Source organism: Paramisgurnus dabryanus, chromosome 7 (genome assembly GCF_030506205.2).
Source record: "Paramisgurnus dabryanus chromosome 7, PD_genome_1.1, whole genome shotgun sequence".
NCBI classification, from domain to species: Eukaryota; Metazoa; Chordata; class Actinopteri; order Cypriniformes; family Cobitidae; genus Paramisgurnus; species Paramisgurnus dabryanus.
This window is the reverse complement of record NC_133343.1, coordinates 392,641-410,009: the sequence shown is the minus strand read 5'-3', so window position 1 is coordinate 410,009 and position 17,369 is coordinate 392,641. Positions and strand designations below refer to the sequence as shown.

Sequence of the window (17,369 nt, the reverse complement as noted above, 5' to 3'; positions counted from 1 at the left end):
ATCTCTAAAGTCTTAAGCACTTTTGCTTATGGGGACCCACTGTTCTGCAGAGTTTATCTGCCTCCAACCCTAGCAATGCATGGAGACCTGATGGAGACGCATTAGTGGATCTAGGAAAAGTGCGGCTCATGGTTCCTTAGCAACGGCGGACGCTACGGGAGCGCAAGCGCGGATGAAAACGGCAAGGTTGTTGCAAAATGTGAACGGCTAATCCTCATACTGGACATGTTTCTCAGTGTCCTTTTCTTTATTACAGAAGTGGATTGTTGCTCTTGAGGAATATAAGAGATGAGAGCATTTTGATCCCAGGCTTGCTCTCAATATTATGCAGCTGCTTATTGGCATTCCCATACGGCAAAAAATTACATTTCTTTGGCCAAAAATATGTTTTAAATATATGCTAAATACATTTTGTATAAAATAAAACTCAATTAAATATATGTGTGAATTTAGTTTTAACCTTAATTAATTAACATATCATTCAAAATATATTTTAGGGGCAACAATACATTGCTAATTTTACAACCCATATGGCAAAAAATATATATTTTTCAAAATATAAAAGTTTGTATAAAATATAAGTATATTTTTGTAGTTGAAAATATATTTAATTTTAATCTTTTCAAACATTTTCAGGGATGTAACGGTTGTAGCAGTTTTTATTAAGTGCTTTACAATAAAACATTTTTAAAATATATTTCAAAAATATATTGGTGAAAAATATATTTTGTAAACATTTCAAAATATATTTCAGTACATATATTTTTTGTATATTTTAAAATATATTTAAAATTATATTAGAAAATATACACTCTAAAAAAACAAACGGTGCTACATAGCACCAAAACTGTTGCTTTGGATCGTAACCATAGAAGAACCATTTTTAGTGCCATATAGCACCGGTGAAGCACCTGTGTAGAACCATATAGGGGCCATATAGCACCACTATAGCACCACATATGGTTCTACAAAGCACTATATGGTTCTACACAGGTGCTTCACCGGTGCTATATGGCACTAAAAACGGTTCTTCTATGATTACGAGCAAAGAACCACTTTTGGTGCTATATAGCACCGTTTGTTTTTAGAGTGTATATATTTTGCTGTATCTGGCAGAAAAATGGCATCGGACTCATGTTGTTGCGCGTCTGGCACAGAGTTTACTTCCGGTCTTGTGTGTCTGTACGGCTAGTGACTAAAAAGACCTCTTGAACAAATTCTGTGTGGAAAATAAAAAACGATGGGAGGAGACTGTGAGTGAGCACAGATCACTGATGTGCAGATTTGGCAGCCAGGCAAGAATTTAAGGATGTGTAGTTAACATCGTATAGATTTACACAGTAACATTAGTTCATACACTTTAGCTATGATTTGAACTGAAGGTAGTTTACTGGTTATTTATTTTCCTTGTTCTGTGCAGAAGTCTATTGGAAGTTAGGTTTGGGCCACAAAAGCTGTTGGTTTATGTTGTTGTTACTGAAATTGTCTATATTGCTGGAGTCAAAGTCCAAGACAAGCGAATGCAAATACCAACGAGTCAAGACTCGAGATAATGTTTTGTGATTATTTTGTTGCTGAATTTAATTGAAAATACATAAAAATGAGCAGGACATCATCAGAATTAAAGGAATATTTGTAGAAAGTAAACATACAGCTGAGCACCTCCTGAAACACTAACAAAACCAGTTTATAAACTCATGAAACAAAACTAAAAGAGAAACTATTAATGGTTGAGATTTGTGATGATTTACTGTATAGAGCTTTCATGAACACAACTGACAAACACAAGAGAAGATAAAGACTGATCCTAGACCAGCTGCCAGAGAAAACACATCTACAGCATCATTTCACACTGACTCCATCTGTCTTTATTTTACGAGAAGGGAACTGAAATCATTCGAGTGAATTAAAGGAACAGTCCAGACGAAAACCCCTTGTTTATGTTTTTAGAGATGAAATGAGAAAAACACCCTGATGTTAAACCAACCAACAAACATCATCATCACTCATCCAGCGAGACTGAGAGAGTCATTTCATCAGTATGAGATGAAGAATAAAAGGGAAATATTCACTGTCTGTCTTTTACAGTTTAGGTGCCACCAGATGTCCATTAAATGTGATGTAAATGTCCGTGTTATCGCTGTAAATGGCATTATCTCGCTGACGTTTGTACAGTCTCACCCAAACTTCATCATTCAGCTCTAATGACAGCATGACGCTTTGACTCTGCATGATGGATCGATCGCTGGGCTGCGCGTACAGAATCACCTGCTCGTGGTCGTTGTGCATCAGATGCAGGTACGTCTCTTTGAAGTTCCAGGTGTGAATGTTGACATTAAAGAAATAAACTCCCGCCACTAAACAGAAGAACTTGCCTTTAAACATGTTGAAGTGTTGGTCCAGATTCACAAAGACCGTGTCAAAGATCAGAGCCTGGTAATAATCGGCGCTGTGCAGAGCTTTGCGTCGGCCCACGGAGAAAGAGGACCGCTGGACTTTACAGGGATCTCCAGGAGCTCCGGTGTCTCCTTTACTGCCTTTGGGTCCGATCTCACCTCTGAATCCTGGAGGTCCATCACCACCGGCTTTGCCAGGAGTTCCTCGGTCACCACGCTCTCCTTTCTCTCCTGTCAATAAATTCAAGAATTACTCTTCCACTTTACTTCCGTATTGTGATGTATTTCTGTGTGAAACTGAATATCTGTGAGGAAAACGCTTGCGTTGCTTGTGAATTGATTGGATATCAAAAAGTAGGCGTTTCATTGAGAACTCTCAGCAGACTGACAGTTAGAGGGGGCGGAGTTAACGGAGGCTCTCGCCCATGACGTCTAGATGATGTCATAAGAGAATGATCTCCGGAAGTGGGTGGAAATACAAGTTTAGATTTAGATTGAAGTCTGGGGCAGATGTTTTTTTTATAATGACCCACGCTGATAAATTGTTTATAATAAACATTGCAATATAGGCATTTTTTATTTCATAGGGACTTTAATCATTTTGATCTTGATCATTTTAGAGGTGAATCATTGAAGGTTTGAGAAAAAACATTCACCAATCATCTATGTGGTCAGTGTGTATTTGAATATTTGCTGTTATAATGACAGTGAAATCAAACACATTGTGATCACATGACTCATCTGACCAATGACAGCAATGATCTCTGTGTTCAGTGAGTCTGCAGGACTGAAGGTGATGATGTGAACTTTACCTTTAAGGATTGTCATGTTAATAAAGGTGCGGATCTCAGGTGTATGATTGGCTGCAGGATGGGAGGCGGGGTTCAGGGGTGGGTCCAGCTGATCACAACACCTTCGACAATGTCTGGGCGGCGGTCTTAAAGAGGCGGAGCCAAAGGCCACAGTGGGCAGAAGCAGCAGTGCAGACAGAAAAACAGCAGACATGATGACACCTGAATAGAGAGAGAGAGACTCGGGTAATCTTCTTAAAAACACACAATAAGTGTAATCTTCAGATTCATGAACATGCTGTTATTTTATGGAAGTAATAAACCTCTGAGATGAGATGTGTGTATCTGTTCATCATTCAGCAGGACCGGTCAGCTTTATATTTAAAGTTTATCAGCAGTGTTGGGTGTAACTAGTTACAAAGTAACTAGTTACTGTAATAATATTACTTTTTTCAGTAACTAGTAGTGTAAGGCATTACCCGTCTGAAAATGGTAATATTATTACTGTTTTCCCGAGCTAGTTACTTAAGTTACATTCGCCAGTAGCACCTTCATCACACAAGGCACAAAAAACAGAGAACAAAAGGGAAGGGGAGGAGGGCGTGAATGGAACAGTGATTGGTCTAAGTTTATCACGAGGTATCATTTACCATCACCGATTGGTCGACACCCGGCAGCCAGCAGCACAGAGCGGCAGCAGCACAAAGACAGATCGGGTAAATGGAAGCGTCAACAACGGCAAGCTCTTTTTCAGAGGAAGGTTCCCAGCAACAGAAAGCTAGTTTCGACGGGTGGAGATTCAGTCATATTTTATTATGTTCAACGGAAGAAAAATAACTTGACGGTGAAGTGCACACTCTTTAATGTTTCTCCGAACGCTGTGCCCTACGTCCAGTAGCGGGTAAGGAAGCCAGCATTTTCTTGGCTGTGGCTTGCCCAAATAAACATTCTTGTCCAGAAAAAAAATGTAACTAGTAATATAACTAGAAATATAACTAGTTACTTTCTCCAGGGAGTAATAAAGTAAAGTAAGGCATTACTATTTTTGAGAGTAATATGTAATACGTAATATATTACTCTTTTGAGTAACTAGCCCCAACACTGTTTATCAGTAATAATGATGTTTCTCTGTCTGTCTCTGTTATATTTTTCTTAAACTTTTACAAACTTTATTAGGATGCTTTCAAATCTATAACATCATCTTTAAAGATCAAACAAATCTATAGCAAACACAATAATTCATACTGATGAAGCTGATGTGAGTTTGATGAATTCCAGACGAGGACAAAGAGAGAGAGAGAAATACAGAGAGAGAGAGAGAGAGAGAGAGAGAGAGAGAGAGAGAGAGAGAGAGAGAGAGAGAGAGAGAGAGAGAGAGAGAGAGAGAGAGAGAGAGAGCCACGTCCTCACATAGAAGTTATGAATCTCCAATAATCTTTAATAAGTCATTTTAAATGAATTGAAGTGTATCTAGAGATCTTTATAAATCATAAACTCATGCAGACAATCATGCAGTTCAACTGTTGAATGATTCAATAGTGTTGAGAAAGAAATGTTTTAACTCACCACTGTGTCCTCAAGCACCTTCAGTGTGACTCAGGGATCTCTCTCGTTCTCTCTCTCTAATATATATATATATATATCTCTATCACTCTATCTTTCTCTCTCTATAGCTTCTTTTCTGTCTCTGTACATCTCTTTGTTTGTGTCTGTGTGCTGCTGAAGTTTTTAGGATCTGTGAGAGATGCTGATGTCAGCAGATCATAATTGTGTATTGGAAAATGAATGTGTGTGTTTGAATCAGCGTGTGCCTGAATCAGTGTGTGAATCAGTGTGTGTTTGAATCAGTGTGTGTTTGAATCAGTGTGTGTCTGAATCAGTGTGTGTCTGAATCAGTGTGTGTGTGTGTGTGTGTGTGTGTGTGTGTTTTAATATGTGTGTGTGTGTGTGTGTGTGTGTGTGTGTGTGTGTGTGTGTGTGTGTGTGTGTGTGTGTGTTTGAAGCAGTGTGTGTCTGAATCAGTGTGTGTCTGAATCAGTGTGTGTGTGTGTGTGTGTGTGTGTGTCTGAATCAGTGTGTGTGTTTGAATCAGTGTGTGTGTTCTAATATGTGTGTGTGTGTGTGTGTGTGTGTGTGTGTGTGTTTGAATCAGTGGCTGCATCCAAATACCCATACTTGTGGTCTTGGTCACTGGAGAGCTCATGCAGACCACAGGTAGTAAGTGTGCAAGACTGTGCCATGTCTTAAAACTGTCAGTGCAGTGCCCTTAACTCACACTATCTAAGTGTATCCCACCATGCATCATGTTGTGGATGTAAATTGTGAGACTTTTGCCCGAGATGTCAGAAAGTTTGCACATTATATTGGTGCAAACATTGTTATGTATTTTGTAAAACATCTGCAACTGCGTTTATCACATAATTATAAACAACATTAATTGTGTTGTTTATTCAAGGACTACTGAATAAACCATCAACTTTAATAAAGCTGCATGCACTAAATGAATTTTGCTTGTGAAAGTTTCAGATAAGTTTAGATAATAATCTTTAAATTCATCAAAAAGAGTGTTTATGTCTTCATTTTATTAAATAGATATTTTAAGTAACCTCAATAAAAAACAGCTCTAATGCTTCTTAAACCTTTCCTATATCTGACTGGTTTGGGTTTTTTGTGTTTGCTGTAACCACACACAGCTGAATTATCTCTGAATCACCAAAACTCCCACATTCTTCTGCTCGACAGTCTAACAAAATACAGTTTTTCTAAACAAGTTGTAATCACAGTAGATAGATCTGTGGTGTTCCTCAAACATGCAGACAGCTCACATATTTATTTTATTCATAAACTACATCTTTTTTAATTGTTGAATGAATAAAGAAAAAGCAGCCAATAAGAGTCCAGAATAGATCATGTTTAAAAATCATCTCAGGGTTAAATCCCAAGAAGCTTCTGCAAAATCTTGACAATGTGACACTAAACTGAAGACGTTACAAAAGTGCTCAGTGTGACGGCCACATGGCAGTAATTGCGAAAGAAAGAAAATATCTTAAATATTGTGACTTTTATTCCTGTTTTATTCTTTTTCACATATTTAAACTGTATTTATAAAAAATAGACCCTGAATATTAACTTTTGTAATTCTGCAGCTGTCCGCCGGGTGTCAGTATTTCACTCTGAAATCTCATCTGATGGTCTTCTGAAAATCTATTTAAAGGTCACATATTTCAAAGCTTTCTAGAGTTTTATTTTAGGTTATGACGTCCTTAAGAATATATATTTACAGTGTAAGTACCAAAAACAATCTCTATATATTTTTTACAGCTCCTCTTTCAGGAGCTCTGCTGAGAACAGATCATTTTGGCCTGTAATAAGTAATATTCATGAGCCTCTCTTCTGATTGGCCTGTTGCTTGTCAAAAAAGGGGGTGGGTGCGATGGACAGTGCTCGGGGGGGGGGTGGAGATTTAAAGTGGCAACTGTGTATTCGTGACATCACGTACAAACAAACTATTTTAACTCACAGCTACTTCAAGCAGGCTGTTTACATTTAACTGTTTAATGACTGTTTTGAAACTCGTATGGTCCTCAAAGGCCACCAAGAACTCATTAATTCATGAAAAAAGCCACAAAATTTCAGATTTGACAATATGGGACCTTTAAAATTTTAATTGTTCCAGAAAATATAAGCTTATTGAAGTGTTGCTTGTGCATCTGTGACTTTAGTCTTGTTTAATGTCAACACTTCACACTGCAGTGGTTGAGCTTAAATAAACTTTTTTAACCCTTCAGCTGACATCAGCTTAACTTGGATCTCTCTTCTATAGGTTATATTATTACTACTCTTACTAGTACGGTTAAATCGTAGCTGTTGTAAAGCAGCTTTGGAACAATTAAACTATTGTGAAAAGCGCTATATAAATAAAATTGAATTGAATAAACCACAATAAAGATTCTGTCTTCATAAATTAATTCTCGTATCTCATTGATAATTTGTGAGATCATCTGTTCACTTTCATCGTATGAAAACCAATGCCTGGACCTACATTCAAACACATAAAAGTCATACAGGTACACGAGCCAACAGGAAAGTGAGTAAATGTTTTAGTAAATATATTATCTGATCATTACACTAAAACAAAATATACAGCGATGCTTAACCTTCTGTGCACTTCACCTCAGGATAAACACATCTCTTACCAACAGTGTGTAAGTCCGGTCTAGAAATAAACTCATGTTCACACTGTCGTAGTCCAGATTACCCAGAAGACTTAGAGCTCATGTAACTCTCATCATTGCTCACAGCTCTCGTCTGTAAGGTTTCTCCTGACCCGTCTCTAAATACACCGAGTTCAGATGTTCCTCATGAAGAAATCAGCTGTTTGATCCAGGTGGTGAGTTTGGTGATACGTGTATAAACCCCATAATAATCGGGCCGCCCGCAGCCTCTGCCCCAGCTCACCACACCAGCGAGAAACCAGCGACCAGACGGTTCCTGACACACCAGCGGCCCTCCGGAGTCACCCTGACCCAAAACACACAAACATCTGTGACTTCAACCTCTTACAGATGATGAACCATACAGAACGTGATGCTGACCTGACACGCGTCTTTCCCTCCGCTCCGATAACCGGCACAAATCATTCTGGGAGTGATCGCGTAACCATAGGAACGGACACAGGCTTGTTCACTGACCAATCGCACGTCTACTTTCTGCAGAACATCACTTGCTCCTCCTAACACACAGACACAGAGAGTGAGTTCAGTCATATTTAAGCATATAAAGTGTTATAGAAGTGTTTATTTCTAATCCAGATGTTTGGAGACAAATTTTCCAGACCTTACAGAGACAAAGTCTGCATTCTAAGCTTGTATTTAAGGTTTGATTATAAAGGGCAGAAGAGCTGTTGAACGTGTTCGTCACCTCCCTCTCGGAGCGCTCCCCAGCCCGTGACCCAACACAGCAGGTCCGGTTCCAGTTGATGTGTTCTGGGTGGCAGACAGACGGGATGAGCTAAAGTACCCGACCACACGGGCCGCACCAACCGCAGCAGCGCAGCGTCATAATCGTGCGTCTCATCGTCATAGTAATGATGCAGGTGAATGTGTGACACCCGGACGGCTTCCTCTGTCTGACTGTTACCACTGAGACGAAGTTTACCGAGATAGACCGTCCATACTGACGGGGAGAACAGTCTAGACAGACAGAGATATTAAACAGCCAGAAGAACTGCAGACAGACAGACGGATGGACAGACAGACAGACACGACCGCTCACCTGTCATCATAGAAGCAGTGAGCTGCAGATATCACCCACTGGGCCGAGACTAAAGCTCCTCCACATATGTGACGACCACTGACCTGCAGACTTGCCTGCCATGGCCACTCCCCCTCCACCGCATCAGCCCCGCCCACCACACGACTGCTGAACGGCCTCAGACCACAGTCTATAGAGAAAACAACACAATTACACACTGAACACATGCTCACATACACACACACACACACACACACATTCTGGTTGCCATGTTTTGTGGGAGCATTCCAATGATGTAATGCATTTTATACCATACAAATCTATTCCCTTCCCCTAATCCCCACAAGGTTACAAATTTACTGGTATTCCTATCTTTGTGGGGACAATTGGTCACCACAACATGATAATTACCAGGTACACACACGCACGCACGCACGCACACACACACACACACACACACACACCTGCACACACTTACACACCTGCTCACACACTCTTACCGCAGTATTTCTCATCAGATTTGTCTGGGCAGTCGGTGATAAAATCACACTCTGGGTTTGGTTTTTTCAGACACGCTCCGTCTTCACACACATATGTGAGGTCTGAACACGGCACAGCTGTCAATCAAAGTCAGCTATTATTAAACTGCAGAAAGGTTAAAGTCACAAAACAACAGATAAAGTTTTTTCCAGACGCTAGGACACATTTCTCAATACTTAGGTCACTTTTGCAAAACTCTTCACACAGTGAGCACAACAGAAGTCTATGTGGGCTAAACTGAGGATGAATTATCATTGCTTTGGCACAAAATGCATTCAATGACTACATCTCTTAAATTTCTCTTTTCTCACTCAGACACAACAACTACCAAAACTCTTTATTCATACAGGACAATTTGCACATGCTTATGTACTGTTTTCAAAACTGTTAAACTTATGTTCAAAACAATAACAAAATACAAAACTGAATAAGACATCAACTTACTACATTTCTACATTAATATTTTAATGAAATATATTTTAAATCTTAAAATGAAATGCAATAATAACAAATGGCCAAAGGAAGAAGACCGAGTAGATTAGCATTACTATTGTATGTGTATCAGTGGATGGTGTGTATAAAAATTCTTGTATTTTGGAGTTACTCGGTGCAAAAAAAATAAAAATAAACAACATAAAATATTGAAGACTTCTGCATCATGTCTGATTGATTCCAGTAACATAGATTGCAGTGAATTATAAACAGAGATAATGTATAATGCTACATGCTGTAAGTGTTTTTTTTTTTTTTTTGGTCATTGTTTTGTGGGTGACAAAGTGTGTTTGGCGGCTGTCAACTTTTGTTAGAGTTGATTTGAGACCTGAATAAAGTGTTTTGATAGCTGTAGTGCATTTTGAATGTGAAATGAACTGCTTTGCCAAGCTGAAAGTTTGTTAGGAGAACTGTGTGAAGAGTTTTGCAAAAGTATTGAGAAATGTGTCCTAGCGTCTGTAAAAAACTGTAATATAAACTGGTTGTGATTGTGTTGTTTTTACATTAAGTGTGGACAGACAGAGCACTTGTGTGTTGTTGTTGTTGTTGTTGTTGTTGTTGTGTGCTGTCTGGTTAAGATCACATTGATTGTTGTGTAATATAAGAGAGCGAATCGATGATGATGATGATGATGATGACATCACTGTTCTCGTTTTATCATTGATGAACTCTCATAAGCTTCACAAGTAAATGTTCAACATGTACAGTCTTTATCTCTGGGTTCCTTAATGTTTGATTTAAAAGATTTATAAACCTGATATTTATCAGTCTTTATATTCTTGCTATGTTTTATTTCTTTTGCCTACTTTATCATGTGTTTGGTCCACACCGGTGGTTTTAAAATGTGCTCTACAGGGCTGGGTATTGATTCCGATGTTCTGGATCGATTCAATTTCGATTACGGGACCGATTTTTATACTCGATTCTCGATTCAACTCAACGAATATAGATTTTATATAAATACTTTATTTATAAAAAAAACAGTGAAGATAAGTTTACAAGTGGGTAATTTATAAAAAGAAATTAAGCGCCACCAACCTGTATATTACACTTTTTTTATTTTAGGTACACTTGGGTAAATTACAGTTTTTTTCAATTGCTAAACGACAGTGAGCACAACTGGAGCTGCATGTGCAAAACTCTAACTACAGTCTGCACTACCAACAGTCACCTGAGCTAAACAGTTCATATCACCTGCAAAACTCACTACAAGCAACACAACTCTTAACACATGACTCAAAACAGCTCATTGCAGCCAAACACAAAGCACAACCCTCACTGAGATAACACACAATGTCATTCAGAACACACTGAGAGTAAAAACACTAGCATCAAACACCAATACAGAAAATACTAACTTTTTATCTTTACAGTTTGAACAATTTCAGTGACTTCATACAATGTATTATTTTTTCAAATAATTATTTATTTATTTATCACATGATTTATTGAAATTTTTAGAACAGAACAATTCTTTAAGGTAAATAAAAATTAGCAGTTTCCTTCAATAGTCTGTAGTAATTTACAGAATTATAGTAATGAGAAAAAAAGGTAGAAACTAAAAGTACATACTGTAATTCAAACAAATAATTGAGGAGCTAATCCTGCCTCTCTCTAGCATCAGACCACTACCTGCCACCCTTCTCCCTCCATGAACCCATCTTCCTTGTTCCATTTCCAAAATTTGTCTTTCTAAGCTCTACCTATCATATTTATATAAAAAGTAATATTATATATAAATGAAATATATAAATGAAATTGGAATTTATATTTATATGAAATCTTATTTCATATATTTAAAGCTGAAATCTTTTCTGTTTTGAATGTGTGGTTCCCAGTTTTGACAGCAGTGTGTTGGCATTTGAACAAAGTGCTGTAAATCCACAGTGTTGTGCAGGTTGTGGTTAAAGTCATGGGATAAGTGTGTAAAGTTTTGAAAACTGTGTTTAAACAATGAAAAACGAACTAGAGTTTGGTCCACATGAACTGCTGCTGTGCAGACTGTAGTTAGAGTTTTGCACATGTGACTCCAGTTGTGCCCACTGTCGTTTAGCAATCGAAAAAAACTGTAAAACAGAACCCATCTCTAATTTTCAAATGCATACAATTATGTTAAATACAATACAATTTTGATGCAAGATAAAAAATGTATGCTAAAAAAAGTAAAAACAGTCGCATTCCTTGATCAAACAGGATCAGGTTATTTCATAAAAAAAAAAAAACGATTTGTGGCCTTTGAGAATTGATTTTTAATCAACCAAATCGATTTTTTTTTTTCTCACAAACATGAAACTCAAGCAGAACAGATCTGACTTTCCTACACTTGCTGGTTCTTCATTAACATCACATCTCAATACTTTCCTGTCTATTAGCCCTATAAGATGCTTTAAAAGATATAAATAAAGTTGACTTTAGAAAAGATGTTGAGTGTTTTGTGTTGTTTTGTGTGTTTGTGTGATACCATGAGTGCAGTTCTGCTCATCGCTGCCTTCACTGCAGTCTGAGTGTTGGTCACAGACTTTATAATAGTCAACACACCGACTGTCTTCTGTACACTGAAACTGAGCGATACACACTGACACAACACAACACAACAAATGCAGTCAGTACAATTATATTAGGAATGATTTCTAAAGTTCATGGCTGTTTAAAAAAAACCTGTCTCACTGCCCACTCTCCTGCATCTCACGTCATTTCTCACTTCCTTTACATGTCATTTCCTCAGAAGTGTTAAAAAAATCTTACCTGGGCTTAGTCACACGCTTCTCAAGAATTTTGGAAAGAGTGAATAAGAGGGACTTTACCGCAGTTTCTCTCGTCCAGGCCGTTGGGACAGTCGGCGATACCGTCGCACGCCGGGACGCAAAGGCCGTTGACGTTACACAGGAACTGACCCGGACACGCTGCGGGATTGAAACGGTGTGAAAATTCACTCGCGTCGATCACAGCCTGTAAACGTCAGAGGTTCGTACTCACGATCCGATTGGTTGAAGATGCCGTAGTGAACCTGTAACCCCGGACCCGTGAGCGACACCTCTGACGTCATGGCGACCGTGACCTCGGAGGAAAGCACGTAAATCCTCTCGGCGTACGGCTGCAGCGCTCGAACCCCGCACATCCTGAACGCAACAAACACTTTCATCATCACGCAATAACACACAACACCGGACGGCAACGAGAGGACAAACCTGCGGTTCTGGATGCTCCATTTGCCCTGCGTGCAGGTCTGCGTGTAACTGGCACGATTCAATTCATATCCCTCAAAAGCCAAAGTTAACCCGAACTCTACAGACGGCACCTAAACACACAAACTCTGTTATAACGACAACTTCACTCGCAACACAAACACACAAACACTTCTGATGATAATAGATGAACCTCATCAGTTTAAAGATCTATAAGACACAAAACATTTACAGTAAAGAGCCAGGTGCAGTTGGTGTCAGGAGGGTAATAACTGGGGTAGAAAGGAGTCTGTAAAATCCCCTGAACGCCATCTCTCTTCTCTAACACAACAGTGAATAAACAATCTGTAGAAACACACAACAACAAACTCACTTATTCATCTTTAATAAATCACCATCATAAGATCCTGACAGAGAGCGATGTGTTACCCTGATCCGGCCACGCTCGTGCACTCAGAGAGAAAGGATCTTTATAATTATACAGACCCTCTTTCCAAACTACAGTCATCCAATCAGCAGATGACAACACCTGAACGACCCGCTCGTATCTGCTACAGCCATACAGACTGACGGAGAGAGAGAGGAAGATGATCTGGACACGTTTGGACTTATTCATAAATAAATTAAAGAGATATCACAATCTCCTTTTATTGTAACAATGAAAGCTGAATATTTTCCTCACGAGGTGATGAGGTGTGAATCTGTGGGAGTGACGGAGTCGTAAATGATCAGTCGATCCCGACACTCGGACAGAAGCCACTCGACCCTCAGCTCCAGCCGGGAGCCCGCAGGAGCCCTCAGGTGCCACAGACACGACGATCGCTGTGTATTCGGCCCTTCCAGTATCACAACGTCTGTGGAGAGCACCGACTGATACCGATAACAGTCTGTAAAGATATAACTTGTGTTTATATCTGTCATCTACTAACACTCATCATATACATTCACGAGAAGATGAAACTCTGAAGGTCATCATGACCGATTTAAAAGCTTGATTAAAATCTTCAGTGGTGAGCACTTTATAAATGTCACTTTACTGAAAATATCTGTGTGTGAGATCTGCTGATAAACACAACGGCAACTTTTCTAAGAATAAACTTCTGTTTTCTGCCATAACTTTTATCTCACTGAGGTCAAACTGATTTTTTGTGGATGTATGACGTCTAGATTCACCGATCATCACACTATCTACACCCACACAATCTCATAATAGTTTGTCCTCAGTTTCAACATTATCAAACTTAACAAATGTCAAAATATGATTCTGCATCTTACAGTAAAATAAAACTATGTTGGGTTTAATTTCTAATGTAAAACATTCAGACATTAAAAGATCAAAAAATCCAACATAAGATTAAAATAATACAGTAAAAGCAAGAAATGAAATCATAAAATGTAATACCAAATGAAGCTTGAAACAGATCTATAACTTTAGGGGTCGTTTCTGGAAGGTAAAAACACAAAGCATTAAAACCGAATGAAGAGAAGTTTGCTAACACGAGACAGAAGAACATGAATGAATCTGATGAATGTTACCGGTTATAGTGAAAGATGAAATTAGGAGTTGAAAACCATCATAAGTGCAGATGTGCCTTTCATCTTCTCCTGTAAAGTGTTGAAGCTCTCGGTAAAGACTTTCATTCACTCGCTGGACGTTCATCTGATCTCTGTGACTGCTGGGAACTGAGAGGAGCAGCCAGAAATGAGCCACCAGACTGCCCTCCCTAGAAAAACACACAAGGACACGACATGAAGATCCCGCTCCACTCTCAAGAGAAACAGCAAAACGACCGCACCTCACCCGAAAGCAAAGACTACCGTAGAGTTAAAGTATCTGGACAGATCTGTGGACTTCACCAACTTCTCCACCTGTAAACCAATCAGTAAATGATTTTATTGCATGTTGTTTTAAATACTGTAGAAAGATGAATAACACAAATAATAAAACCAAAGTTTTCCCAGCAGGCATATGACCGACCTTCAACGTTGAAAAATGGTTGAAATATTGTCAGTTCTTGTTTCAACGTTGAAATATGATTGAAATAATGTCAGTTCTTGTTTCAACGTTGAAATATGGTTGAAATAATGTCAGTTCTTGTTTCAGTGTTGATACAACAGTTAATGCTAAATGTTTGCAAAAGGCTAATAAAATGCTTAAAAATCAACGTTGAAATATGGTTGAAATAATGTCAGGTCCTGTTTTCAATGTTGATACAACATTTAATGCTAAATGTTTGCAAAAGGCTAATAAAATGCTTTAAAATCAACGTTGAAATATGGTTGAAATAATGTCAGTTTAACGTTGATTCAATTTGCAAAATCAAAAGGTAATTCAACATTGATTCAACCTTGTCCTTGACGTTAATTTAACAGAGAATCAACGTTGAAATGCCGGCTGGGATGATAAGAGCAGGTGTCTGATGGTGGTTCTGGAAGGTCCAGTCTCACCATGCTCTGCACACGCTTGGACTGAACTCTGAACTCTGAGCTCTCATGTCTGGAGAGATCTTTGGTGAAGTTCTCATTCAGTATGGAGACTCTGGCCGTGTACTGCTGAATAATACGCGGCTCCTGAACCCAAACCCTGTATTCTGTAAAAAGACACATTAACCATCCCATTTAAACTATTTAACAGCCCCAGATAGCACAAGCACATCTCTAAGATATCTGCTGAAGATCTGGAATACAACTCCCTGCTGAAAAAAACAGCATACCAGCAAGACCAGCATATGTTGTGTTTTGGTGCTGGTATGCTGGTGACCACCAGCTAAACCAGCATAGACCAGTATTATTCCCATGCTGGTTTGATGCTGTTTTTTCAGCAGGGCTGGTGGGTAAAAACATCTGATTTCTGACATTCTTTAAATCAAAGACATCTTGCAGACGTCGACTCTTCAATATTTCTTTATATGACATCTTTTAGGAAACTCTCAGAGATGTATTGCAGATGAGCAAACAATCAAATAATTCATCTTGCAGGTGTAAACGCAGACATCAAATAGATGTCTCTGTATGTGTTATCAGGGATGTAAACAAGAAACCCATTGGCTCTAAATGTAAAATCTGTGATTGTTTACCTCACAACATTTCATACTGTAGCTTATGTCATATACTGTAGTCATTGAGTGATGTACAATGATCTTTAGTTTAAACTATACATTATTACAACTTTACTCAAGTAAACAGATTTCACCATGACTGTCAAACTATGGCTAATGGCTCACCTAAAAAGTACCAAAGAAGAGATGTAGATGCTGCGAGGATGAGGATGATGGTGGTGAAGATGAAGATAATCAGACATTTCGACGAACTCCATTTATGAGGAGCACGTGACACCTGCAGGTATTAAACATCTGTCTGATAATCACATTCATTAACATCAACAGCTGTCTGATAATACAGGCCGATAGCGCTCGTGTTCTCTTACTCGGTTCGCGGGACTCGGATTCGAAGTGAAATCGTTTTTAAGCTCCATCCCTCATCGGAACCGAACCGTTCTCTCAGGTTCTTCTTCAGCAGCTTCATGAAGAGATTATTGTGGATGTGTTCGGGTTCGGTTTCAGGTTCTACACATGTTGTTTTATTCACACGAGCTGAACTCGTTTTGTTTGTCAGTCCAAAGGTTGCTGTGCACGCGGATCGATTCTCTCTCTCTCTCTCTTTTCTTTCTCTCTCTCTGACACGAGATGCTGACTGAGTGTTTATGTACAGCGAGTGAATATTAATTAATCACATAACGACAGTCAACACCTAACGACGCCTTACCTGCAGTGACGTCACAGCTCACCTGCGCGCTCTGTAGCAACTACACATGCTTTATTGTAGTACAGCTGTACAGCTAATGTTCAATCATCATCCTTATATCAGATAGGTTTGAGTTCCTCTGTTGTGAATGAAATAATGAGTAGATTTATTTCACATTCATTAATGCAGTGAGAAGTGAAAGATTAGGTCAGTTTTTTTCCCTCAAATATTCAACCTGACAATACTGTAGGATTAATGACACACGGACATCATTCAAACTGTTGTCATGACAACACGCATCTGTCCAGTATTTAGTACACTTGATATTCTGATGGCTATTATGCACTTGGCAGGGTTTTAAAAAGAAAAATGAGACTGTTCGACTTCATTCGGCGCTGCAAGAACCTACCGGCCGATGACTTTAAAGTACCGCGAAAACGATTCGAGAAATCATACTAAAATTTGTCTCGCTTTCGCGGTACTTTGACGTCATCCACCTCTCTCATAGAGAGAATTTTTTTTTTTTGCATGCTAAAAATTCTGATATTCATTGCACCTCTCTCCACTCGGTCAAGCTCGTGAAGTTTGCAGATGACACCCCTAGTGGGCCTCATTTCTCGGGGGGATGAATCTGCTTAGGAGGGAGATCGAGCGGTTGCAGGGCTGGTGTCGCAGGTATAACCTAGAGCTTAATGCTCTGAAAACAGTGGAGATGGTGGTGGATTTTAGGAGGAATGCAGCTCCACCCCTTTCCATCATGCTGGGGGACACCACAGTGACCATTGTGGAGTCTTGCCGTTTCCTTGGGCTGACCATCTCCCGCGATCTCAAATGGAGTCAGAACATCACGGCCCTCATGAAAAGGCCCACAAGCGGTTGTTTTTTCTGCGACAGCTGAAAAAATTCAGGCTGCCCAGGCCAATATTAATCCGGTTCTACTCTGCCATCATTGATTCCATTATAAAGCA

At 39.1% G+C, this 17,369-nt stretch overlaps 2 protein-coding genes across 4 annotated transcripts; both read right to left on the bottom strand.

Annotated features, from left to right (window-relative positions):
- Positions 1–917: 917 nt before the first annotated feature.
- Positions 918–5,033, bottom strand: c1qtnf6b (C1q and TNF related 6b). Of its 2 annotated transcripts, XM_073815276.1 has the most exons (3): positions 4,754–5,033; positions 3,209–3,409; positions 918–2,627 (listed from the first exon to the last, which is right to left on the bottom strand). In XM_073815276.1, the coding sequence occupies exons 2-3, from the start codon at positions 3,399–3,401 to the stop codon at positions 2,083–2,085; spliced, it is 738 nt and encodes a 245-aa protein (XP_073671377.1). In that variant the 5' UTR covers positions 3,402–3,409; positions 4,754–5,033; the 3' UTR covers positions 918–2,082. The 2 variants fall into 2 exon arrangements, with proteins under 2 accessions (XP_073671377.1, XP_065098975.2); XM_065242903.2 differs by lacking the exon at positions 4,754–5,033 and having other exon boundaries at positions 3,209–3,570.
- Positions 5,034–7,270: 2,237 nt separating this feature from the next.
- tmprss6 (transmembrane serine protease 6) lies at positions 7,271–16,286 on the bottom strand. Of its 2 annotated transcripts, XM_073815313.1 has the most exons (18): positions 16,085–16,286; positions 15,882–15,993; positions 15,106–15,248; positions 14,459–14,526; positions 14,194–14,381; positions 14,060–14,101; positions 13,340–13,544; positions 13,087–13,223; positions 12,890–13,002; positions 12,661–12,770; positions 12,449–12,591; positions 12,277–12,375; positions 11,934–12,047; positions 8,941–9,057; positions 8,462–8,630; positions 8,108–8,379; positions 7,783–7,919; positions 7,271–7,708 (listed from the first exon to the last, which is right to left on the bottom strand). In XM_073815313.1, the coding sequence occupies exons 1-18, from the start codon at positions 16,130–16,132 to the stop codon at positions 7,547–7,549; spliced, it is 2,379 nt and encodes a 792-aa protein (XP_073671414.1). In that variant the 5' UTR covers positions 16,133–16,286; the 3' UTR covers positions 7,271–7,546. The 2 variants fall into 2 exon arrangements, with proteins under 2 accessions (XP_073671414.1, XP_073671413.1); XM_073815312.1 differs by having other exon boundaries at positions 12,449–12,770.
- Between the last annotated feature and the right edge of the window lie 1,083 nt (positions 16,287–17,369).